At 38.6% G+C, this 26,011-nt stretch overlaps 4 protein-coding genes and 1 long non-coding RNA gene across 7 annotated transcripts; 3 read left to right on the top strand and 2 right to left on the bottom strand.

Annotated features, from left to right (window-relative positions):
- Positions 1 to 39: 39 nt before the first annotated feature.
- On the bottom strand, positions 40 to 4,110 carry LOC128260633 (heparan-alpha-glucosaminide N-acetyltransferase). The gene is made up of 6 exons (XM_052993782.1): positions 3,687 to 4,110; positions 3,428 to 3,579; positions 2,763 to 2,884; positions 2,458 to 2,632; positions 1,016 to 1,677; positions 40 to 744 (listed from the first exon to the last, which is right to left on the bottom strand). The coding sequence occupies exons 1-6, from the start codon at positions 3,828 to 3,830 to the stop codon at positions 257 to 259; spliced, it is 1,743 nt and encodes a 580-aa protein (XP_052849742.1). The 5' UTR covers positions 3,831 to 4,110; the 3' UTR covers positions 40 to 256.
- A 718-nt stretch (positions 4,111 to 4,828) lies between these two features.
- LOC128260631 (TBC domain-containing protein kinase-like protein) lies at positions 4,829 to 9,932 on the top strand. Its single transcript, XM_052993777.1, has 7 exons — positions 4,829 to 4,909; positions 4,977 to 5,339; positions 6,225 to 7,610; positions 7,693 to 7,899; positions 8,642 to 8,913; positions 8,977 to 9,273; positions 9,686 to 9,932. Exons 2-7 carry the CDS (start codon positions 5,147 to 5,149, stop codon positions 9,788 to 9,790), a joined length of 2,460 nt encoding a protein of 819 aa, XP_052849737.1. The 5' UTR covers positions 4,829 to 4,909; positions 4,977 to 5,146; the 3' UTR covers positions 9,791 to 9,932.
- A 138-nt stretch (positions 9,933 to 10,070) lies between these two features.
- Positions 10,071 to 18,581, bottom strand: LOC128260635 (gastrula zinc finger protein XlCGF8.2DB). Of its 3 annotated transcripts, XM_052993785.1 has the most exons (7): positions 18,329 to 18,581; positions 17,910 to 18,224; positions 16,036 to 16,344; positions 13,814 to 13,946; positions 13,521 to 13,705; positions 12,287 to 12,869; positions 10,072 to 11,571 (listed from the first exon to the last, which is right to left on the bottom strand). In XM_052993785.1, exons 2-7 carry the CDS (start codon positions 17,946 to 17,948, stop codon positions 11,267 to 11,269), a joined length of 1,554 nt encoding a protein of 517 aa, XP_052849745.1. In that variant the 5' UTR covers positions 17,949 to 18,224; positions 18,329 to 18,581; the 3' UTR covers positions 10,072 to 11,266. The 3 variants fall into 3 exon arrangements, with proteins under 3 accessions (XP_052849746.1, XP_052849745.1, XP_052849744.1); XM_052993784.1 differs by having other exon boundaries at positions 17,910 to 18,581; XM_052993786.1 differs by lacking the exons at positions 16,036 to 16,344; positions 17,910 to 18,224; positions 18,329 to 18,581 and adding an exon at positions 14,307 to 14,400 and having other exon boundaries at positions 10,071 to 11,571.
- On the top strand, positions 17,384 to 20,654 carry LOC128260640 (uncharacterized). The gene is made up of 2 exons (XR_008268152.1): positions 17,384 to 17,852; positions 18,891 to 20,654. It is a non-coding gene; the product is annotated as an uncharacterized LOC128260640 (long non-coding RNA).
- A 1,228-nt stretch (positions 20,655 to 21,882) lies between these two features.
- LOC128260605 (cytochrome P450 4g1) lies at positions 21,883 to 24,198 on the top strand. The gene has a single exon (XM_052993747.1). It carries the CDS (start codon positions 21,983 to 21,985, stop codon positions 23,645 to 23,647), a length of 1,665 nt encoding a protein of 554 aa, XP_052849707.1. The 5' UTR covers positions 21,883 to 21,982; the 3' UTR covers positions 23,648 to 24,198.
- Positions 24,199 to 26,011: the final 1,813 nt, after the last annotated feature.

The raw sequence follows: 26,011 nt of genomic DNA, 5'->3' as shown, positions 1-26,011 counted from the left end.
ATGTTTTTTAAACCTTAATACAAATAAAATATTTGAAAATCAACTAAAAGGTCTTCATAATTTGGGTATTTTATTGATATTAATTTTGTGTTCTTACAACGAAAAAAATTCGGAATTATGTTATACAAATACTAAAACATTTCTCATGGTCTTTTGTGCTTCGATAGCAAAGCATCTGTAAAAATCACACTATATACAAACGCTAATGTATTTGGCAATTGAGTTGTGCATATGGATATTGTGTTGTACAAGCGACCTACAAGCTGTAGTAGAACTCCTGGGCGTCCAGATACAGGGCGATGCCCACCCAGACGAGGGTGTTCCACGTGGCCTCCAGCAGGAGCATGAAGTGCGTGTTCATCTCCCCGATCCTCCAATGCCAGGGTAGCATTTTGTGCATCACCGTATGTCCCACATACATCACGATGGCATTCATGCCGCATTCGGTGAAGGGATGGCCCGACCAGCTCCACGATTCCCGCACATCGATGAAGTAGTAGAGCAGCGACAGGATAACCAGAGCCATGCTCACTGTGACGCAGACGAAGGACAACGACCAGAGGTTCTTGTTCACGGGTATGGCGCCACCTTCACGCGAAAATCCACACAAAGCGCCGCCAATGAGGCCCAAAACGACGCTGAGGATTAGCCAGCGACGGATCCTCGATTGCCAGGTGGGATGCACCAGCAGAGTAACGCCCGCAAAGGCGCCAAGGAGCACCTGCACCACACTCAGAATGCAGCCTGCAAATTGGCAAAATAACAGCGTAATCAAGAAGTTTTTAAAACCAGTTGTTCTCAGGTTGTAAACGATGAAGCGGCAAACCAAAATAAAATGTTTGCTTTCCTTTTTTCTTAAAGAATCGCGCTCTGAATGTTAAAATCATTGCAAAAAAATAAAGCGAATTCTTCAGCATAAAATGGTATTTATGGAATTTTCTTGAAATCAAATATCAAAGCTATTGAGCTACTTGGCTGCATCGTTTACAACCAACTTGTGAGAGCCCCAACTTACCGAAAATTCCCTCCGGATCGAAGGCAGTGGAGTCGTAGACGTATTTCGCAGTGGGATGCTGATAGATGTGCGCATTGCCCAGCACCTGAAGATCCACATAGCCCGCCGCACCACCAATACACTTCGGATGGGCCACATAATCGTGTTTGCCACCCGGTCCCAAATAACCACGCGGACAACCCGGCACCCGCAGGCCAAATGTTAGCCCCAAATAGGTGGCCACCAAGGCCAGCAATACGGCCAGCTCGCCACTAAAGAGACACACATCGTGGACGGCCCGCTGCCATGATCTCTGGGGACTTATGGGCTCCCTGCGGCTGCACAGCGTGTGGAGTACACCCACAACCAGAAAGGCCACACCGAATCGCTGCAGGACGCCCATGAGACGCAATTGCTCCAGATTCGTTCCACCCATCGAGTTGAGACACAGTCCGATGGCAAAGAGTTTTATCGATCGCCACACGATTCGCAGGCAGATCCTGGCCTTGCTGTTTCCACGAGACAGTTGTGATTTCACCGAGAGCGGAATGCACACGCCCATGATCCAGAGGAACGAGGGAAAGACCACGTCGGCCAGGTGCAATCCGTTCCAGGCCGCGTGCTCGATCCAGGCGAATCCGCCGCCGCCACTGTTCACGAAGATCATCAGCACGATGGAGAGGCTGTGGAGGAATGGAGATCACTGATCAATAGGGTAAACATAATCCTCAATAATATAAAATATATATATATATATATTTGCCCTCTTTCATGGCGCAATTTTTTCAGCTTCACATGATCTTTGTATGTTTTGCTCAAACATTACATTAAACATAAATAATAATGTCTACATTTACCATTTAATGTTAAGTTTAATACATACATATATCTAAAGCCAAGATAAAACGACCATTATTTTCTTCTTTTAATCATCTTAAGTTGAAAACTCTATACTTAAGAAATTGTAACTTTTTTATGGGTAGTGATCTAGTTTGATCGCTATCTGTAGAAGAGATCTGTCCTAAGGAAAAAAATTGATTACTATATCCAATTAAAAGATCTTTAAGTTTAATATTTAATAGTGGATTTTTTAATCCTATAAAATGGATCTGTCGGATTAAATAATGTTAGTTATATCTTCGGTTTCAAGATATTTTTTTATTTTTCCATTTTATTTAATCTATTACTATTATATATAATAAAGAAAATGTTGGTCAAATTAAGAACTTTCAGTGATTGCAGGAGCCATTAAATTTACTCTATTTATAAATCTTTTTTTTATATACATAAATCACATGGAATATGTATATTTGAACAATATCTCCTGTTAAAATCCTACTCTATTTATAACTCTTTTTTTTAAGATGGGTTTTTGAACAAGTTAATCAGACATTTATGATAGTGCTCTAGTAACATAAGTTTTTAGTGGATCCCATTGGGGATCGTTTAGACCCCTTAGTTACCCTCGGAAGGTGTCCAGACTCCTGAGGCGCTTCCTTTGGGTGGCCTTGGTGGCGGCTGCTCCGATACTATCGGCTGCGGCGGCGGCCTCATCGTAGCGATAGCATCGCCAGGCGCAACTCACGAGCTTCAATGTGATTAACAGGGCGGCAACCAAAACGAATACGGCCAGGAAAGCTGCGGATAAGGTTATATTACATATACCGATAAGTAATATGTTTATATCTGGAGTGGCACAATCAAGTGCTTTGTGGCACTTGCGGATTACGGATAACGAAGCAGTGGGGATTAATAGAGAAGCACTCACCATAATTAATGGGCACACCGGCCTTGTCCACTGCGAAAGTACAGGTCCCGTTCGCTTGAAGGGTCAGGTTGTAGACGCCGAATTCCTGCAGATCGGTGCGACGTAACCAACAAAGTGACGTACTGCGGGGAAATCGATTAAACTTGAGAACTTGAAAAGAACAGGTGTACTTGCAATTGGCATGCATAGTTAAGTAGTTTCGCTTAAACTAGTTAACACACATACGCAAATCACATGCTCGACAGTACTTTATGGCTATTCCTAATATGGTGAAGGCCTTTAAAAATGTATATTATTTACAAATTACGGTCGATAGGCTTTTGATTCAGAAGCAAATAAGCTTTTCTTTGATTTTAAGACCCAATCTTTTTATTTGAATTATGTTTTTCAGACCGAATTTATGTTTAACATCGTAAACCTATTTTTTAAAAAAATAATTTTTATTAGTTTTTCATTCCTGAGTTATTCTTTCCCATGATAAAGATAACCAATAGGTTTTTAAAGCAACAAACTGGTTTTCGAATATTATTTTATATTATTTCACTAAACACTCGTCTATGTGATGTTATGTAAAATAATATTTGTACATGTTTTAAGTGAATTATTTGGTAAAATAATATTTAAGAACAAGCCTTATCGAGTGCCTACTGTACAGTGATACTCACACATTGTCGTAGGCATAGTGGCCCTGATCATGTTCGTATATTTTAAAATTTAGCCCAAATGCCGAATTCAAACGTAACGGTTCAGCGACGTCGACTGCGACGCCGGCAGCGACGTCCGCAGCGGGCAGAGCTTTCACTTTGGAATACGGACACTAAAATAAAATACAAATAAAGCGATTAAATAAATCGAATCAAAAAGTAATTGGAAGTGAAACCGATTGCGTATCATTACTTAACATTGTTTATTATTATTTATTACCGTGTAGCACTCGTCGGAAAGTGAGTACAGGTAACTCTCTTTATGAAAACCCGATCGCAGGTACAGGTAAAACTCGTCGACGGACAACGCGCGCATATCCAAATTTCGCCATTTGGGCTCTGTATATTCCACAAAAAGCGACATTTTTTGTTTATATCTTACAATTAGTACACTATTTTGCTGCTTTTATGCAGATTTTATGCAGTTTTGGCAATTTTCATTCACATTTGCATATTAAGAACACACAAACACGATGAGCGAACAACTTAAACTAAACTAAAGTGCACTGCATTTTGCACCATTTCAAGAGCTCTTTTAGTTTTTTTTGATCTTGACTAAATAACAAAACAATTTCGAGTGCGCAATAAAATAAAAACAAAATCGCAAGTGGAAATAACAATAACAACACAACAGAAGCAACAAAGAGCAGTGTTGAAAAACTAGCAAAGAAAAAGAGCTGCCAGATGTGATATGTTTTTAAAATTGTTTTATGTCAACTTTATATTTAATTAATACCATAAGAGAATAAAAAATGTTAATATTTAAACTTTAAATTACAGGAGTTATATGCTTTTTGGAAAATAATTCAAAGCTAATAATGAATATGAAATTATCCCATAGCTATAACATGGAAATCATATTAACAATAATGCTTACTAATTTTTAGGGCTATTGGCAGTTTCAAGTGTGATTTTTATAAAGCCTTAAGTACGAAAACATAAACATGTTGTTTCAATTACTTTTAAATAAATGTTTCATTCAAAGGTAAAAAATAGTTTGTTCAAAAATAAGAATGCACGAAGTTAGTTCACCGAAAAATATTAGATTTTATTTAATTATTTAGTTAATTGGGTTGCAAGAATCAGTAAACATATTTGAACAAAATCCACTACAAAAAAAAAAAAACAAATTTAAAATAATCTATAAAATATTAGGCTTAAAGTTTGAAAAATATGTTTAAGCGTTTATGTATGTATCCAAGTAGTTAAACTTGTATTTTATTGATTATTTATTACCTTTCTATGTGTAGTATGGTTACTGTGGCTTGCTAACGAAAATAATGTTTATAATGTAATAACTACTGTACAATTTCTCCAATAAGAAATGCGCATGAACGTGCCAGCCATCTGGCAACGCCGCTCACGGTTAACCCTTTGTCTGCGCTCTAAACTGTTGCTTATAAACCCCAACTTGTTCAATTCATTATGGGGTATTAATATAAAGTAAATATAAGTTTAATAAATAAGTTGCATTAAAGGCTTTGAACTTTTTGAATAATTACTTTCACAGTTTCAACGGCGTGCAAAATTGGGGGCGTTGTACTTGGCGCGGTCCGGCAACGCCATCAGCTGATTCCGCAAAACAACCAAAAAATTGTTGCTGATGTTGTGTCGTGAGTTATTGAAATCTCCACTGATTTGTGATCGCGAACCGGCGATTATCTTGGATTAGCTGGGATAATGGAGCGGGAAAGGGAGAGCCGCTTATGCGCCGTCACCTTCTTCGCGAAATTGCATCCTGGCGACGTTTGCGGCACAAATGGACTTCCTCTGACTCCCAATTCCATTGCGATCCTGGGAAGAGCCCAAAAACTCAAGGAACTGCAGGACGAACATCTTTGCCAGTATCTGGATGTGATTCGCGGCAAGCACGGTGGGTGGTGAGGCACCTGGAAGCCAAATACCGGGTGCAATGTCCACACACTAAGTACCATCCCAAAACCATCTAAAACACCCACTAAATCCGAAATACATACTCCCACATCCCAACTATCTTCTAATGTTCACACACTTAGTACCATCTAAAAACGGCTAAGATCGCCACTATTTCTATAGTATTACTAAGTGCAAACTCTGCAAATGGATTTATCATCCCAAAAATCACTCATATCCCTATGATCTTCAGGATCGATCATTAAATAATAACAAAAATCATATAAAACCCACACTAATCACACTTTATTGGGCATTAAACTTTCTAGATATATACAGAACTTCGAAATACTATTACAACCCAACTCCAAACTCTGCAAATGGATTTATCATCCTAAAAAACTATCATATCCTAGTTATATTTAATATCGCCTTTTAAATTCACCAAGAGAAACTATCTAAAACACCCAAAAATCCTATTTCAATGTAGATTAAACTTTGCAGAAAATATAAAGAACTCCGAAATACTCACATATCCGAACTATCCTCAACAACTATCCATTAATCCCATCATAACTAAGGATTAAATGTTTTGAGTAGTCATTAAACTCCGCCAACAAATATATAACCCTAAAAAAGTATTAAACTCGAATTATCTTTAAAATTAGTTTTGAAATATGGATTTTATAAAATTTGATCTACATAATAAGTGCTCCGATTTACAGCAAACTAAGGAGATAGACATAAATAGGCAATCATGAATCATACATATGTATGTATACATATCTACCAAAGTCAAATGATATAGTATAGAAAACGAATAAGCTTTATAATCCAATTTGTGTAAGCGCCCACCGATTAATACCGCAAATATCCTCCCTTTCAGAACGCACCATTGTGGTCTCGGAGTATTTGGGACTGTCGCTGGAGGACTATGCCAAGCGTCATCCTCCGCTGGCCATCGCCCAGATCCTAAGGATCTTCTACCAAGTGGCCTGCGGCATTAGCGTGCTGAGCCAGCACCATCTGGTGGCCCACAATCTGGAGCCCAGGCACATTCTCATCTCCGGCGACGGCCAACTGCGGGTGAAGCTCTTCAACTATGGACTGCACCACATGACCAGGGGCGGTGTCCATGTGCCCTTTCCCATTGGCAACATACGCTATATGGCGCCGGAGCGTCTGCTGGGCCTGAATGGCAACGTGAAGAGTGACATTTGGTCGCTGGCCCTGCTGATGGTCGAACTGATCTTCCAGATCGAACTCTGGCCCCGGCTGAAGCTCTCGAATGTGGTTAGGAAAATCCTGGCCTTTGGCCGAACGAACGGCGTGCTGGAGAAGATTGCGCGGGAGCATGACTGCCACGAGCGGTATGCGGCGATGGACAAGAGTCTGCGACAGCTGCTGGAAAGCTGTTTGAGTGTCCTGCCCAAGCGGCGACCACTGCCCGCCGAGCTCTTGAATCACCCCATCTTCGAGGGCGTGCGTGTGGACATGTCGCGGCGGCAGGAGAAGATGCAGCGGCAGAGCGAGGAAACCGAGCATTTACCCCTACTCCTGCGTTGCCCCCTGGCCCAGATCTATCACCTTTGGCAATTGGCCGGCGGCGATGTCCAGGCGGAGCTGAAAAAGGAGGGCCTCATCCGGAGTGAGGCTCCGATTTTGGGACTGCCGCAGATCGTGCGGCTGAGTGGCGCCAGCGTTTGTCCGGGACGCAGTCAGGCGCAACTGATGGACGATCGCGTGGTGCCGCTGCGTCTGAAGGCGCTGCTCCGGCGACTGAGTCGTTTGCCAGCCGGTGTCTACTTTCCGCTGCTCCATTCGCCGCGATTTCCTGCCCATTTTGCCCGCGAAATGCAGGAACTGCCGCTGGTGATACGCGAAAAGGACATCGAGTATCAGTTCCAGCGTGTGCGGCTGTTCACGCGAATTCTTCAGGGCTATCCGCACACGGCGGAGCAGCTGCAGCGCGAGGCGGCCGTGGATGTGCCGCCGCTGCTGAGGGGTCCCATTTGGGCCGCCCTACTGGAGGTGGTGCCCAATGGCAGTTACTCGAAGATCGATAAGTTCACGGCCACCAGTACGGATCGTCAGATCGAGGTGGACATACCGCGCTGCCATCAGTACGACGAGCTGCTCTCCTCGCCCGACGGACATCGCAAACTGAGGCGGCTGCTCAAGGCCTGGGTCACCGCCCATCCGCAGTATGTCTACTGGCAGGGATTGGACTCGCTGACGGCGCCGTTTCTCTATCTCAATTTTAACAATGAAGGTGCGTTCTTCAGTTATCTTTAGTTTTTTTTTTTGAATGGAATCTCAAGGGTTTAAGCCCATTGAAACTTGCATTTCCTTAGAGTTGGCCTTCCTCAGCCTGTTCAAGTTCATTCCAAAGTATCTGCAATGGTTCTTCCTCAAGGACAATTCGGCGGTGATCAAGGAGTACCTGAGCAAGTTCTCCCAGCTGACCGCCTTCCATGAACCGCTCCTCGCTCAGCATTTGGCCAGCATTAGCTTTATACCCGAGCTGTTTGCCATCCCCTGGTTCCTAACCATGTTTTCGCGTGAGTTCCTTTGGTTGCATAGATGTTTATGTTCTTTTTTATGAGTGTATGATATCAACAAAAAAAATAAGAGTTTTACACTTTTGTCTTAACCTTAATAGTCTTAAAAATATATATAAGATGTTTAAGTTTTTAATTTATGTTTATCTATAACTTAATCGCTGGAAAATATTTATTTACATTTTTCCTATCTTTAGATCAGTAAATAATATCAAAGCGATTCAGTTTTCTCTTTAATCTTTAATTAAATATAAAATATTATTATATTAAATAAACATATATTAAATATCTTATAGATAGATCTTATAGATATTTAACTATTTAATATATGTTTATCAATTGCTTAATCGCTGTTAAAATACATACTTACACGTTTCATTCTTTTAATGAGTAAAAAATATCAAGATGACTCAGTTTTCTCTACTAGAGAAACTATATAGAGCTTTTGGGTTTTTTTTATTTTTAAATGAAATATTTAGTTTATTTTTTGAATATTTCTTGTTCCCTACAGAGAAAAACCTTGTAATTAATGCATTATTCACAAAACTTTTAAAGTTTTAACTTAATTACCTCAAACTTAGTTTAAATATTTTGAAAGGCACATAAATAAACATTTGTTTTATTCATTCTACAAATTTTTTAATTTGAATTTATTCTATACAAGGTTAGTTAGTTAGTTAGTTTAGTTTTGAAGTAAATAAGTTTTCTTTAATTTGTATTTATATAAAAATGTATTTGGCAGATGTTTTTCCTCTGCACAAGATCCTGCATTTGTGGGACAAACTCATGCTGGGCGACAGCTCGTATCCGCTGTTCATTGGCATTGCGATACTGCGCCAGCTGAGGAGCACGCTGCTCACCTCCGGTTTCAACGAGTGCATCCTGCTCTTCTCGGATCTGCCGGACATTGTGATGGACGGCTGTGTGCTGGAGTCGCAGAAGATGTACGAGGCCACGCCGAAGAGTATTACTCACCGGCAGCATGCCCTGCGATTGCAACCGCCCCAGGCGCTGGTAAGTTAGTTATTAAATCCCTTATTAAATTGACAACAACTGTAGCTACTTATCTCCCATCAGGACATTGGTGTGGCGGACGTGGAACTGAAGCATCTGCAGCAGGAGCAATGCCCGCGCATCAGCGCCAAAGATGTGCGATTGCTGCTGAACAACTCGCCGGCGGAGCTGGTCCTTGTCGATCTTCGCAGTGTGGTGGAGTTTGGACGCGTCCATGTGCCGCATAGCATCAACATTCCGTTCGCCACCGTCCAGCTGGGCGAGCAGCGACTGGAGGCCCTGCAGGTGCCCCAATTGGAGGCGCTGCTGCGGGGCAGGATCGTGGTATGCGTCAGCAACATTCATCAGCACTCCGTGGAGGTAGGTGAAATCCCTAGCCTGGCTGTAGACGATGCATCAGGCCTTCAGTTTCGTAAGCTCTCGAATGTCTCAGCTAAATGTCTGTGCTTTTTATGGTTGCTGGATGCATCGTTTACCATCAGTTTTAACCAAAAGTTATGCCAATGGCTCAGCTAAATATCTGTTGGTCTTATGGTTGCTGATGCATCGTCTACAGCCGGTTATTGCCTGTTGGAACCAATGGCTCAGCTTGGTATCTGTGCATTTTAATGGTGGCTGATGCATCGTCTATATTCAGCTTTAGTCTGTTTTAACTAAAAGTTATACCAATGGATCAGTCTGTGCATTTTAATGGTTGCTGATGCATCGTCTACCACTAGCTTTACCCTAAGGTGTAACCAAAAGCAATCCCTTTACACCCATTACCTTTCAGTTCTCGCATTTTTTGGTGGCCTGCGGCGTACAGCGCACGTGTATTCTCCACAAAGGATTCAATGTCCTGCACTCCATCGAGCCAAATATACTCATCTCGAATTGAGCCCCGATTTGCTGATCGTTTCTCGTTAGCCTCATCGCTTCTGCTCGTCTAGCCTAAGCTCAATGTAAATTTATTATCTTTTTTAAAACGGAATGTATTTGCAAATAAATAATATATGTACTACATATGTATATATAACTGATTTGTGCCAGTTTTATCGGGATTTGGCCAGCTAAATAATCAAAAAGTTAATGTTTTCGTTATGTATTTGGCATCAGTACTTAGTTTGTCATTTTCAAAATTTTGGTATTCCCACACGCCATAAATCAAAACACTATCGTCTTAACTTGTTTCTTTTCCTTAGATTGTTTTTTTTTTTTTTTTTTGTAATGATTTATTAAAAAAAAAATAAAAACACTTAAACTAATGCTTAACATAAATACATACCAAATTTAATCAAATTTTTCGTTACTTCTTGTTTATTGATTGCTTTTCTCTAAGCATTATTACGTTTAATTGTAAGTAATTTGTATTTGCTTTCTTATTTTTCAAAATTGTAATTTCCGTTTCGCTGTGCCTTGCATTACATTAAAATTTTAAATCGATTTAAGTTTCAGATTTCTCAACCTGATCTCATTTATATATAATATATATATATATATATTTTATATGTAGATGTGGGTGTATATGTGCATAAATTTAAGTCAGTTGTGTTTTTTTTTTGTCTGTCCATCTGGTGCTGCTCTTCGTTTAAAGATGTTTTACATAGCTTTTTAGTTTTATCGTTTTTCTGTTTTTAATTTATTTAAGTGACATTTGGTTTGTCTATTGCTTTGGTTGGCAGAATTTGAAAACAGGAAAAAAGAGACAGACACCAAACTGAACCAGCAGCTTGCCGCCGACTCTAAATTCGGTATGTTCTGCAAATCTCCATGCCGGTTTCAAAATAAATTTGTTGTCTCAAAATGTAGGGTGTTAAATTGTTTATAACATCTGTTTTCAACTTTCTCCTTATATCATTTCTAATACTCAAAATCTTTAAAAGAAAGGGACCGAACACCCCTTTTCAGTGTATAACATAATCTTTACACGTTTGAAAATTACTAACATATTTGTTTAAAAATTTTGAAAGTCTTGCACTTTTTTTAAAGTTTTAAATTAATAAAAGTTTACTGTAGCACTAAAGGAAACCCCAGAACTATTTTGTCTTTACTTTAGATGCAAAGAGCGAACAAAGTATCCTTATTAAAGGATACTGTAGCCTGAAAGGCCTGCCAAGTGTTTGAAATTTCGAGAATCAATAAAAAAAAAAGTCCCATAAACACTGGTTTTTTAAGGCCAAACATTTCGAATTTGCTTTTCAGACACCCAAAACTATTTGGAGACCTCTAGAGATTTCAGAACCATCCGCTTGGTATCTATTGTGTGTGGGGGCTGGATGTGATGCTACTTTGGCTATGGCTAGGCTAATCAGGGATTTTAGCAGCTGATCGATCGGGGCTTAAGCTTAGAGAGACCATTCCATCCTTAACAATCCTACTTAGTGGGTATGAAGCGCGCCTTGAGCGCCTGACCCATCGGCAGGTGAAGCAGTTGTTGCTGCTGCTGCTGCTGCGTCTGTTGCTGCTGCGCCTGCTGCTGTTGCGCCTGCTGCTGCTGCGCCTGCTGCTGTTGCGCCGCCGCCTGCTGCTGCATGTGCTGGTTGATCTGCTGCTGGATGGACAGGCCACTCACGCTGCTGATATGCTGGCTGCTGTGGAGCGGTTCGTTGATCTCGATCTTGATGGCCGTGGCGGACAACGTCGTCGCCGCCTTGTTCTTGTTCTTCGGCGGTCGTCCACCTGCAAAAGTAAAAACGAGTTACCATTAGATATTGAGATAAAGGGTTTCGGCCTGGTCTAATTTACAAAATCTTTGTCAATCTATCATATAACGATACCTAAAAACACAACTTCAGCATTATAATAAACAAAACTCCAATGAGATATGCCACAATCAAATTATTAATTATTAAAATTAATTATTATTTGAAGGAAATTAATTTAGTTTGAAGGAAATTAAATATTTATATAATATATAAATATATATATAAAATCTTCATTGATTATATATGAAGCAATAGTTTTGGGTATTTAAAATTCTAGTATAACGAGTCTCTGTCAAATTGCTTAGTAACTATATTTTCGGATTAATTTTAAAATGTAAATATACTTGATTTAGTTGTAAGATATTGGAGATTCCTTTCATAACCATTTGAAAAGAAGGCGAATTTCATGAACAGAGGATTTAGCATTGGGTATTTGATTCATTTCAAACACCTACATTAAAAAATCCATGTCTGAATATACAAATTTATGACAATAACTCGAGTTAGGCATTATTTTATTGGATTTGTATTAAAAAGTAATTAAAAAAAAAGGACTCCAAAATCGACTTGTGCTGAATCTTGAATGTATCCTATTCAAATATTTAATAGTGTGATTCTGGGCACTAAGATAATGCAAATCCCTCCAAAATTCAGTCGACTAGGCTCTAAAGTCAGAGAGGACTACTTACGCTGCCCCGTCGTGTGCTGCAGGGACAACGGCTGGCCGATCATCGCCAGCGGCTGTTGTGCCGTCTGCGGCGAGACTGTCGTCTTTTTGGAGCGCTTCGGGGGCGGCAGCTCGTGGTGGGCGTGGTTGGTGAGCAGGTGCTTGGAGAGGTGCTGGCGCACCGCAAACGACTCGGCACAATTGGCCACCGGGCAGGAGAGGTAGCGGCCCTCGACGTGCCGCTGCACGTGCTTCTTCAGCAGCGACTCCTGGTTGAAGCTGCTCGGGCAGATGTCGCACTTGAACTTGAACTCGTCGTGCATCTTGAGGTGCTGATCGAGATGCGCCTGCTGCAGGAACTTCTCATCGCACTTGTCGCACTCGTACGGAAAGGCCAGGCCATGAGTCTTCATGTGCGTGTGCAGCTGCGACTGCAGCTTGAAGTTCTTCTCCGGACAGCGGGGGCAGTAGTAGCCGGTGACCCCGGCATGCGCCTGCAGGTGCTGGTTGAGTGAGGTCACCTGCGTGAACTTCTTGTTGCACACGTTGCAGCAGTACTGCTGCACCTTGTGGTGCGACTTCATGTGGTTGTTTAGATTCGTCACCTGCAATTTGAAGAGCTCTGCGTTAATTTGCAATTTAAGCAATACTTAAATAATCAATATATTTATTATTAAACACAAGAAGAACCTTAGCAACTCTTATTGATTTTCAATTTTAACTGAGTTCCAATAATTTAAAATATAAATGGTTGTCAAATGCATCTAATCTCCCTAAGCTCGAATATATTAAATATTAGGTTTTTGTATTTCATTTTGGCATGTTTTAGTTTTGAATGTTGGATATGAATGTCTATAAATAAATATGATTTTGATTCAATATTTAATGTTTCTTCAGAAGACAGACAAATAATTATAAAAAATCGGTTCAGGACGTTTTCCATTGATCTTTTAATATTGTACATTTTTTAAGTCTCATTTTAAAACGTATTCAATTGAATTTTAAAACAATATTAATAAAACTATATTAATATTAATATATTAATATTAAATACTTCATATACAAATAATTTCCCGGAGATTTCCAATCGTTTTGTGGGAAAACAAAGTAATTTACCATTGTAACTTCTTTGATTTAGATTTCTTAAATGATAAACTAGCTCGAAAACAGGTTTTCGAGATCTCAAACAGTTTATAGACAAACAAAGCTAATCGGAAATCTTCCCGATTGTTTTATTAGTAACCCATTAACCTGACCTGGGCGAAACTGCGACCACACTCCGGTTCATTGCAGACGAAGGGCCGTTCGCCGGTGTGTAGTCTGCGGTGATTGTTCAGGTTGGTGATCTGCGTGAAGGTCTTGCCGCAATCCACGCACTGATATGGCCGATCGTTCGTGTGGATGCGTTCGTGGTTCCGCAAGTTAGCCGCCTGCGTGAAACCTAAAAGTCAAGGGAATCGCACAGATAATTAGATATATACATATATATATATATATATACATATATATATATATATATGGTGCATATATGGCACTTGTATTAACCCACCTTTGTGGCAGTAGGTGCACACAAACTTACGCTCCGCCGAGTGATTTCGTATGTGCGTCATGAGCGAGGATTTGCGCGAGAAAGTTTTGTTGCATAGCGGGCAGGAGCCCTCCTCGTTGAATATCAGATCCACCTTGAATATAAATAAAAAAAAAAAAACATCGATTAATATACGTGAATTTTTTGTGAAAAATATTTGTAAATTTTTATTACAAAAATATAATATCAAATTAGCCTTTTTTTTTTTGATACCTCTCTTAATAAAAACTGTGAAATTAGCTGTTACTTTTTAAACAGTATTTAATAGTAATATAATAGCATTGTTCAGGCGATCTATTGATCTTTCTTGTCTATTAAAATAATAACAAATATTTGAAAGTGTAATAAAATCTTGCTAAAAATGTAAATTAAAAACTTTTCTCTTTAACTTTTAAAATATATTTTTATATCCATGAAACTATGGCGGCAAAATAGCCAAATGGACAACACTCACGCTCAACAAGCTGGCGGCCAAAAGAACGGATTGCAAATTCCCGTGCGAATTCAGTTTGTTTATTTCGAAATCACTCAGATTATACTTAATATTTTTCACTATTTTTACTTGATGTTATTATGTTTTGTTTTTTTTTTTTTTTTTTTTTTTGCGTACCACGCACACCCACACACCAAAAAGCGTCAACTGAAAATGAATTTTTTCCGCTTTACACAGCGCACAAAAAACGCCGACGTCGACGTCAACAGAGCAGATATTAATGGAAAAAGAAGCACAAAATATATGTGTACATATATACATATGTATATATAAATATAAAGGAAAACAAGAAAATGAGCAGTGCGAAAAATAGCAAGCGGAATAGAAAATGCTCTACAATTTTGTATCTTTAAATTTTGTATCTTTAAATTTTGTATCTTTAAATTTTGTATCTTTAAATTTTGTATCTTTTAATTTTGTATCTTTAAAGTTGTATCTTTAAATTTTGTATCTTTAAATTTTGTATCTTTACATATTTTTTCCACAGTTACTTTACTTATGGCACAAACAGTTCAAAATCGGATGACTCAAAAATTTCTGACTTAATTAAAAGCTAAAACAAATAACATATATTTAAGTCTATGCGTTTCAGAATTTTCTATTTAAATAGACATGCGGTAACTATAAATAACTCTATATTTTTATAACTATTAATTGTTGAATTGTAAAAACAACAAATAAAAATATAAAAAAAAATTATAATTAAATGATATAAAGTTATTGTTTTTGCATAAAAAAAAACACTATTAAAACGTATAACATTTATTTTACATAAATAGGGTATTTTCCATAGTCGACAGGTCCTTTTCTTAATGTTATTTATACTTTTTTTTGCAGCTCTCTGTTGCATGATGGAAAAAGAAAGGCAACAAGAACATGCAAAGAAACGGCGAAATAAGAAGTGGAAGAAGAAGGGGCAGCTATGAATGTGCAGTATGTATGTATGTATGTATGTATGTATTTATGTGTTCTTTGTGTAAGTGGGGGAGTAGTAAAAAGTAAAAAGAAAAAAATAGCACAACAATAATAAACAAGTGCAGCAGAAGGAGCCCAGGAGTCGAATTCCCAGGGAAGTACCTCCCAAAAAAAGGGGTGAAGGTTCTCTAAAGCCCTGCAACCAATCCAATTGGAATAAATCGAAGGGACTTTCAACAGTAAGCCTGGACCTAGTAATTAGTTTTAAATTGGTCAATTTTGGCATCATTTATATTTTAAAAGGTAATTTCATAAATTGGATTTTTAAAAAAGTTTAGCTTTTAGATTTGAGTTGAGTTGAAACAGGTACTACATCTTTTATTGCTATTATTTTTATAGTAAGTAATATTTTTTTTGAGAAATAAAGTATTGTTATATTAGAATAAAAGAAAATGTAATCGTAGGATTTCTTTCCAGCTTCGGCAATCGGTTTTCAAAGGATTTTCTTTGAGAATGTACTTTTTTTTTTACCAATAATAACAAAAACCAGGTAAAAGTTATATGTTATGATAAAATTAAAAACCAGTGTTAAAAAACGTAAAACAATGTAATTTTTTCAAATCTGTATTTACTTTTTAGGGCACTGTTAGACTTTACAAGTGCAAATTTTGGATAAGTATTCATTATGTAAATTAAAAACTTGAATATACAAATTAACATTAATTGTCCTTCTTTGGAATTCTGACTTTTGCATCACTTACTGCACTGCACTTACGTCTTCGCAATCGTCCTGCGACTGGAGGTTCTCGGAAGAACTGGAGGATTGCATTTGTTGCTGCTGCTGCGCTTGCTGTGAGTGCTGCTGCTGCGGATTCTGATGCTGCTGCGCGACGGCATCACTGTCGCTGGAGGAGGCCGTCGAGGAGGAGGTGGCCGCCGCTGCAGCCGAGGCGGCGACTGCGGCAGAGGCCGAGGCTGCGACTGCGGCCGCCGCTGCTGCCGACTGATGGAAGTTGGAATTATTTGTCAACTGCTCCGAGCAGCGGACGCACGTGGGTATGCTATAGCCGGGCACCTGGAATAACTGTAAAACAGGTCGATTATTAAACATCATTATTTGATCATTTTTTAAATCAAAATATTTAAAAAAAATATCTAATCCAAATAAGTGTAAATTTTATTAAAAATAAATCGTAATATTTTTAAACCACTTTAATATTTTATTGATACTCGATTTAATTATACTTTTGATGTATTGCAAAAATATAATATATAAAATATTTTTATTTTTACTAAAAACGAACACAAAAGTGGGTTTGATATTTTATCGATAATATTAAATATATCGAGATTATTAGTTTACTATATAACATACGATACGATAAAAAATACGATCATTTGGTCGGCATAACTTTCCTTCTGATACAAATCTCTAGTCAGAATAAAATACCGTTTTCCAATTGGAGTTTTTGATCAAGAAAAACAAAAGCAAAACAGTAATGTTTTTTTATTTATTGTAGCAACCTCATTTCATCTCCTCCCCCTATTTTCCACCATCAGAAATAACAACCAAGAAGATAAACACACACGCACACACTAACATTGATGAATAAAAAAAGAAAGAAGAGAAAATACAAAAACAGCTTGTTGTTGTTTTCATTTCATGTTATTTTTTTTCTTTGCTACAACGTTTTGTTATTCTTTCGCTTTTTGTTTTGTTTTTACCGCCGCTCTACCAGCACACGAAGCAGAGGCTTACCCAAAAAAAGGGGGTCAAACGTAAGTAAGTTATATATATTGCATTAAATTATTAAATGGATAATTGGCAAAATAAGTTAAGAAACAGGAAAATCTGGACACTGTTAATCATAAAATTATTTTTATTTAAAACGAGCGGTAAATGATGGGGCTTTAAGTTCGATATCGCAAAAAAAAGCAATATAAAACAATGTTTAAAAATAATTTATCATAATAAAGATGTTACTGATAAGAGACTTGCGAGGTTTAAAAATCCATTCCCAAAAAGTTGTCAGAATCAACACAGTGATCATTTTAGACAGCACATAAAATTATTTGTCAATTTCAAATCACGTACATTTTAAATTAAATTTAAATCAAAGCCTTTACTACAACACCCCCATTAACATGTTCCTCGGTCAGCCTCTGTTTTTTGGCTGCCTTGGCGCAATTTCTGTCATTTTGTTTTATTATGTATTTCTTTTTGTGCGGTTCATAGGTGGAGGGGGCAATGGGGGGCGAAGAAGGGAAAAGGGGGAAGGTTGAAAAGGAGTCAAAGTGAAAAGCGAGCGGCAAGCGTAAGCAAAATGTAAAAATAATATTTTTTCAAGTTGTCGGCTTGAACAACTTTTCGGGCTGAGTTGGCTAAAAATAAAAATTGTTCAGCAATAGTTTTGGGGTCGCATGTGTGTGTATATGATATATTCAGGGGGGTAAAGGGGGACAGTGCGCGCGCTTTTCAACCCCCTTTAGAAAAAAAAAACAGTAGAGCCAATTGAATTGTTTAAACTCTCCTCACCGCCCTCACCAAAAAAAAAATCAATAAAAATAACAAAATACACAACTGATACATATGTATGTAGATATGTATGCACCTAAATATATATCATATTTTTGTATGTATATTATTACCGTTGCCGTTTGGAAGCACAATCTACAGATGGTGTCCATTATAACCGTAATTCGGGAAGAATTCGGGAAGGATGAGAAGGAGAAGGAAGATGCACTGGAAGTCCCTCGTTGTTGTTGTTGTTTGCCCCCTCTGCAATTGTTGTTGTTGTCCTTCTCCCTCGCAATTTACCGCTATTTTTACCGGTTTGCATTCAGCTCCTTCTTCTTTTCGTTTTGTTGCTATCTATTTGTTGTACGTTTGGCTCTTGGATTTTATTTGATATTTTGTAAACACAATGCAACGGGTGCCTGGTTTATTAACCAATTTTGTTATGCCTTCAGTGATCGCACATTGGGGCAAAAAAAAAAAAAACTTTATACATATATAAATTTGATTTATACAATATTTTCGTTGTACACACACGCACGCACACACTCACACCGTTGTTTATGTTTGCCTTGCACTTGCACGTACATATACATATATATGTATGCTGTGTTGGTGTTGCTGCTTAATTCCTTTGCTTTTTTTGTTTTTTTTTGTGTTTCGGCGAGTTACACGTGAAAAAAAAACAAACCAGCGCGTTTGAGTGCGTTTTTTTTTTGTATTTTACAATTCACGACGAAGTTCTCGTCTTTTTTTTTGGGGCCCGATGTTTTTGTTGCGCAGTCTGTGTGTGTAAAGGGGACAAATAAAAGGTGATTGATATAGCGGTGCTGCTCTAACACAATTGGTTTCAGTCCCCAGCTGTTTAATCGATATTTTATATCGATACTTGTATCCGATTACACGGCAGATAAGTGCTCTAAAACAAAATATGGTATCACTATTGTTTACCATTTAATAATTGTTTTGATGAAATTTAAATAACAAAACATTTGGATAACAACCGAGAAAAAGGCCATTTGCATAAGCTAGTGGGCGAACAAACGATTACACGGCATTTATCCGCTTAATAATAACTGAACGATGTGACTACAGTTTTGATTGTACTATTTCAGAGATGGATTCGTTAATAATTCGTGTTTGCCTGGAGGATAAACGAAAACATGGTCAATATTGGGGAATCCATTGGCCATTCAGTTGAGGAGGAGGATCCATTACTCCGAAACCATTTGCATGCGAAAAGGATCCATTCTCCTCCATCAAAGATTCACGTCAAAAGGAAGAAACACATGGACACCAAAAAACCCAACAGTTTCAGGATCCACAGAAGAACGGAATCAATCAGTTCGATTCCCAAGCGAGGATCGAGGGGACAGAATTTAATTGGAGATGATATAGATGATGATATAGACAAATGTCCGGATACTCATCCAAGGCAATCAAGAAAAGGACCTTTGAACTGTTCCCAATGCTTGGACAGCTTAACCGCGAGTTCTCATCTACAAATAGACTTGCAAACCCTCACACTAGACACTATGCTCGAAGTGAATAAGCAGGGGCTCAGATCTTTAAAATCACATGGAAACCCACTTTCCAATGCTTGACCAGTTCTACCCAGATTTCAAATCTTGATAGACACTTGCGAACTTACACAGGAAAACGAGCATTCAAACGTATCCAAAGCTGGAAATGAATTAACCATAGTTCAATCTTAAGGATCAGTTGCAAACCCACGCAGGGGAATCCACTTTCAAGTGTTACAAATTGATAATTTAATTCAAATCGTAAAAGGAACATCTAACATTGAATTTTTAAAGAAATTTAGCCATATTTGTCAGTACACTTTAGTCAAAAGTTCATATTCATAATTGCTTATTTCTTAAATAATATACTTTGTAATAGATTTGAGAGAGAATTTGGAAATGTTGTTTTAAAATTGATGTAAATTTAGATGTAACCTTAATTGAAAACAGATTTTCTAAAATGTTGATGTATATCCATTGATCTTTTCTATGGCAGCTTTATTAATTTCGAGTTCTATGCGCTGTTTATTCCAATGGGAGCTTTATAACAAAGTCGTTCAAAATTTATAAAATTAAAAATATATCTGAAAGCATATGGAATATAGTAACTCATGCATATATATTTTAAAACAACTAAATTATAACGATGTTTTTATTTATTTCTCGATCACATTATTAAAGTTATTTGATTAAGTCTTTCAATTTCGATTCCGACATATGTACTACTTGCAATTAAAGGGATACATTTGGTACAGTTTCATTTAAACTGAGATTGATTAAATTAAACTAAGCTCAGATTTCATTTGTAATTAAAAATTATCCCAATAAAGAATAAAGAAATGCTTAGTCAATCAAATGTATCTTGAATTCAAACATATACTCACTTTTACTTTTTTAGTTCACATAATCAAAAAAGTAAAGAACTAAGCGTTGCCTTAAAAATAAACTATAGTTAGTTTACAATTATGTTAATGTATCAACATTTTTCGTTATGTTGTGTTGTTTTAGCCAAATTCGAAAGTTGTCAATTACTAAGAACTTTTTCACATCCAACAACATAAAAAATTCATGTGAGAATCCTTTTGCTTTTACTACTACTACTTTTTTTTCGGTGTACGCTCTGAACACGCGCACAATTAATCCAATTGCAAATGAAAATAAATAGAAATGGGGATCACTCGAATTAACAATCCGGCCAGAATGATGATGAATGAGCGGGAGGATGCGGTGGACGAGGATCATAAAAGCGACAGCTTCCTTCCCATTGTCAGTGGCTTACATATTTTATTGTTTACCCACTCGCTTTTCCCTTTTCTGCATACTTGTGCTCAGGTGTCGAGGACAAAAGCGCCGAAATTGAATTTAATGAAAAGCGAAAGCAAAACAAAACGGAGGAATAGCAAAAAATAAAAAAAATAAAAGTACGAGGAAGCGGGGCAAGGATCACCCACTTCCGTTTGCCGGCAGGTAAATCCAGTGCCATACAGGTAGCTGCTTTGCATATTCCCAATCGACGGATCCAGAATCCCGAGTCCCGAGTCCCAAATCCTGGCATCCTGCGCACTTCCGCAGGAAGCGTGTGAATTAAATGGTTAAAAGGACAGTAGACCCATTCACTTTCCCTGCAAAAAGTGTCTAATGTGCATAAAAATTACAAATATTGTTGAAATCTATCTGAAAAAAACACAAAATACTACATTACATTGTAGAAATATTAAAACTAGTTTTTAAAATTACATACTTATAATATCAAATATCAAAATTTGTTTAAAAAAGTAAGGGATTTTTTTTTGGTATATTAGTAATACTAGTAATATGATAAATGTTAATCTAACAAATACCTTTAATATAGCGTTTATGGATTTGTTATGAAGACAATATTTTGGAAATAAAAAAAATCAGAATATTTGACAAATTTATTATTTATTTAATGTTATAAACTTTTTTCAAAATTAAGACTCTTTGAAGGTTTTACTTCTTAAAAATAAAATGAAAAAAATGTGAAAAATGAAAAATAATAAAGGTAAAGAGTACAAATCTGTATTTTTTTTTTAAAGTCTTTTGAAAACGTAGAGTATTAAAAGTGATTAATGTAAACATTTAGTCTAAGGTAATAACGAAATAGTACGTTTGATGTGTTTCCTGCTTAAAACACTCTTAACAAAATTAAAACACATTTGAATGTTCTATTTCTATCAGATAGATAGAGTTCTTGAAAACGCACTGCAATGAGGGTGAATAATTGAATACATTTCGGGAAGAGCCAATGTCAAAGGGACTACTATAAACTACTATACTATGCTATAATGACCGACTAAATGGAACCAGAAAGACCGCAATGACGCAGTGCAGCCTTTGGTTCCAAAGGTTGCCCGTTGAGTACGTGACTTGGATTTGGTTTGCTAATCCAAATGTGGACGGCGAATTGGAATCGGAATCGGAATGGGTATGGGTATGGGTATGGGTATGGGTATGGGAATGGATATGGATATGGGATTGGGTATGGCTATGAGCATATGCTTGACTCCAAGTGGTAACCTCACCAGACCCTTGGAACCGTATAAAACATTCGAACGGATCGTTGTCGATTCACAGTTGAGTGCTGGCGGCTGAAATAGCAACAGTGCCATCTACAGAACACCAAACGAGGAGTTAAGGATCAGGAGTAAGGAACAGGATCAACCATGGCATTGGAAACGGTGCAGGAGACGCTGCAACAGGCGTCGTCGTCGTCGACTGTCTTGGGTTTCAGCCCAATGCTGACCACCCTGGTGGGCACCCTGGTGGCCATGGCCCTGTACGAGTACTGGCGCCGGAATAGCCGCGAATACCGAATGGTGGCCAACATCCCGTCGCCGCCGGAGCTGCCCATTTTGGGTCAGGCCCATGTGGCCGCCGGCCTGAGCAATGCCGAAATTCTGGCCGTCGGCCTGGGCTACCTGAACAAGTACGGTGAGACGATGAAGGCCTGGCTGGGCAATGTCCTGCTGGTGTTCCTCACCAATCCCAGCGACATCGAACTCATCCTGAGCGGGCACCAGCACTTGACCAAGGCCGAGGAGTATCGCTACTTTAAGCCATGGTTCGGCAATGGTCTGCTGATCAGCAATGGACACCATTGGCGTCATCATCGCAAGATGATTGCACCCACCTTCCATCAGAGCATCCTCAAGTCGTTCGTGCCCACATTCGTCGATCACTCCAAGTCGGTGGTGTCCAGGATGGGCCTGGAGGCGGGCAAATCGTTTGATGTCCATGACTACATGTCACAGACCACCGTCGACATCCTGCTGTCCACCGCCATGGGTGTGAAGAAGCTGCCGGAGGGCAACAAGAGTTTCGAGTACGCCCAGGCCGTCGTCGACATGTGCGACATCATCCATAAGCGACAGGTGAAGCTGCTCTACCGCCTCGACTCCATCTACAAGTTCACCAAGCTGCGCGAGAAGGGCGATCGCATGATGAACATCATTCTGGGCATGACCAGCAAGGTGGTGAAGGATCGCAAGGAGAACTTCCAGGAGGAGTCGCGTGCCATTGTGGAGGAGATCACCACCCCCGTTTCCGGTTCACCGGCTGCCAAAAAGGAGGGTCTACGCGACGATCTGGACGACATTGATGAGAACGATGTGGGCGCCAAGAGGCGATTGGCCCTGCTCGATGCCATGGTTGAGATGGCCAAGAATCCCGACATCGAGTGGAACGAGAAGGACATCATGGACGAGGTGAACACGATCATGTTCGAGGGCCATGACACAACCTCGGCTGGCTCCAGTTTTGCCCTCTGCATGATGGGCATCCACAAGGACATCCAGGCGAAGGTATTTGCCGAACAGAAGGCCATCTTCGGTGAGAACATGCTGCGTGACTGCACCTTTGCCGACACCATGGAGATGAAATATCTGGAGCGTGTGATCCTGGAGACGCTGCGATTGTATCCACCAGTACCGCTGATCGCCAGGCGTCTGGACTACGACCTGAAGTTGGCCAGTGGCCCGTATACGGTGCCCAAGGGCACCACGGTCATTGTGCTGCAGTACTGTGTGCATCGTCGCCCCGACATCTATCCCAATCCCACCAAGTTCGATCCGGATAACTTCCTGCCCGAGCGGATGGCCAACAGGCACTACTACTCCTTCATTCCGTTCAGTGCCGGACCGAGGAGTTGTGTGGGTCGCAAGTATGCCATGCTGAAACTAAAGGTCCTGCTCTCGACCATCGTAAGGAATTACATTGTCCACTCCACCGATACGGAGGCGGACTTTAAGCTGCAGGCCGACATCATTCTCAAGTTGGAGAATGGCTTCAATGTCTCGCTGGAGAAGCGACAGTATGCCACGGTGGCCTAGGTGGCCTAAGTGATCCTTTTGCGGGGAATGAACGACACCGCAATACCCTGTACATAGATGATGAAACCCGACAGTCCCGCAATCCAGACATTCCGACATCCCGAACACCACGAACACCACGAACACCACGATGATGAACTCAGATAGAAGATACCCGACACCGAACCAACACACAAGCCAGCCAGAGAGTCAACCAATTTTTTTTCATATTTTTCTTTCTATACTAATACTTAATACTTTATCCTAACTTTTCTTCTTTTTTTGTTTGTTGGTCTTTAGCGGGTGGTGCCCCTATATACGTTTATATACCATATATATATATATATATATTCTCTTTCAAACCAACTATTCAACGCAACTGTTTGTGCTCTTTACCTATTTTTCTATCTATCACTCTTTTTTTTCCTTAGCCATGTAGTGTGATTTTTTTTTTTTTCCTCTATTCTAGTATTTATTAAGTCACATGGTTTGAATGAAACCCAAAAAATATGAAAAATACATGTACAACGTAGCAAGCAGACAATGGAGCTGCAAAAAAAGTTTTAATTGCACATCTTGTGGTTTTTATTTATTTTGGGGAAATGGAAAGGGGTTTTGAAACAATGTCTTAAGTGATAACTGCTTATTTTCCATAATACGTTTTTTCTTGCCGATCTTAATGATCACAGATAAAAAGTCATAAGGTAATTCCCTTATACAACAAATTCGAACATTTCTATGCTATATTATAAAATTAAAAAATGAAAATCATTTTATGCAAGAAGTTTTTTAAATATTATATTGGACTAGCAAAAAGTACTGAAGTTTAAACTAATTTTTAAAAGTGGAACTTAGTATACAAGTACAAGTATATCACATAAAATTTACTGCGCTATTCACATCGAAAATTCTTAATTTAATGCACCCAATATTTTTTGTTTAATTGCATTGATAGTTAATTTTATTTGAAACAATATTATTTTAATTTCATTGATAATCAATTTTATTTTAATGGTATTTATAAATAATTTTATTTAGAAATTTAGTGGTTACATTTTTAGCAAGACATATACATATATCTAGTTTGGTACCTTAAATTATGATTTTATATTTTTGTGTATATGAAATCGATTTGTTGGCATATGAATTATCCTATTTTTTATACACTTTTCTTTGTGTGTCTTAAGCGATGTGGATCTGGCCATCGAAGACCCTGTTGGTCCTTTGCAATCATCGGGTTAATGCGCTAATGCGAGGCAATCGGCAGTTTGCAAAACCGCTGGCAATGTCAAAATATTTATGCTCTTGGCCCTCTGTCCTTGGCCAGGTATTTTCATTTTTTGGGTTTCTCTTTTTTTTTCACTTTTTGCGCACATCTTCGGGAATACCTGCTCGAATTTGTTAGCATTATGCTGATCTTAAGTCGACACCTCATTCGCTTGGCGATTTGTAATGCGATTAATCGGATGCAGATTGCGATGCTGACAAATGCAAATGCTATTGTGCGGAAATCGGTAGCAGTTTATCGCGGATTTTTTTTTTAGGCGAAAAAAATAGGAAGGGGTAAATAATGAGGATATATATATATATATTTTTTTTTTTTCAATTAGCAGAATTCCGCCTTGGGAGTCGGCTTTCACTTTTGGTCTTTGGCAAATTTTCCGTTCGATTAACGAGCATCGCATTACGAAATACGGAACGAAACGGAAATCCTTTCGTTTTCTTCCGCATTTCCTGATTAATGGAACCCTTCCTTCCAGCATCCGAAAAAAAAACGGAAAAAAGGACATGCAGCAGGTCCCTGACAAATAAAAAAAAAAGAAAAAACCAAGCGATACACATCGATTCTGTTTGGTCATTGTCCTTTTTTTTTTTTGTTTTTTTTTTGCTAGGCAAATAGCGGCGTTACCTGTGTAAATCGGGGAAATCGGTAATCCAATCCAATGCTTTTCTCGGCCTCCGGATGTTTGTGCACATTCATTGCGTTTTTTATGGCGGAATCCTTTCGAAACGCCAACATATAAATGTCCTTCCTTTGATGACAGCGACTTGCCCGAATTTCTAATGTCCTTCCACGTGGTAACCATAAAATTGAGGTTTTTATACTCTTTCCTTTGAGATTGGCATGGTTGGATTGGTCTTTTCAGGCCGATTTCATTCTTTTGGCATGTGCTGAGGAAATCGTTAATATATTTTATAAATTGTTTTCGGAATGTTCAGGCTGCCATTTGACAGTCCACATTGGCCAGGTGGTACAAGAATGGGTAGTGAAATTTCGTAATATCCGATCGTTTTTTAAAATTCAGCTATTTTGCTTTTGAGTTTTAAATATTAAGATTTGATTATTTTATTTGGAGTATTTATCACTTAATGGAAAATTAAATT

This window comes from Drosophila gunungcola, assembly GCF_025200985.1.
Source record: "Drosophila gunungcola strain Sukarami chromosome X unlocalized genomic scaffold, Dgunungcola_SK_2 000034F, whole genome shotgun sequence".
NCBI classification, from domain to species: domain Eukaryota; kingdom Metazoa; phylum Arthropoda; class Insecta; order Diptera; family Drosophilidae; genus Drosophila; species Drosophila gunungcola.
Note: the sequence above shows the minus strand (reverse complement) of the source record. Positions and strands in the feature narration are given on the sequence as shown.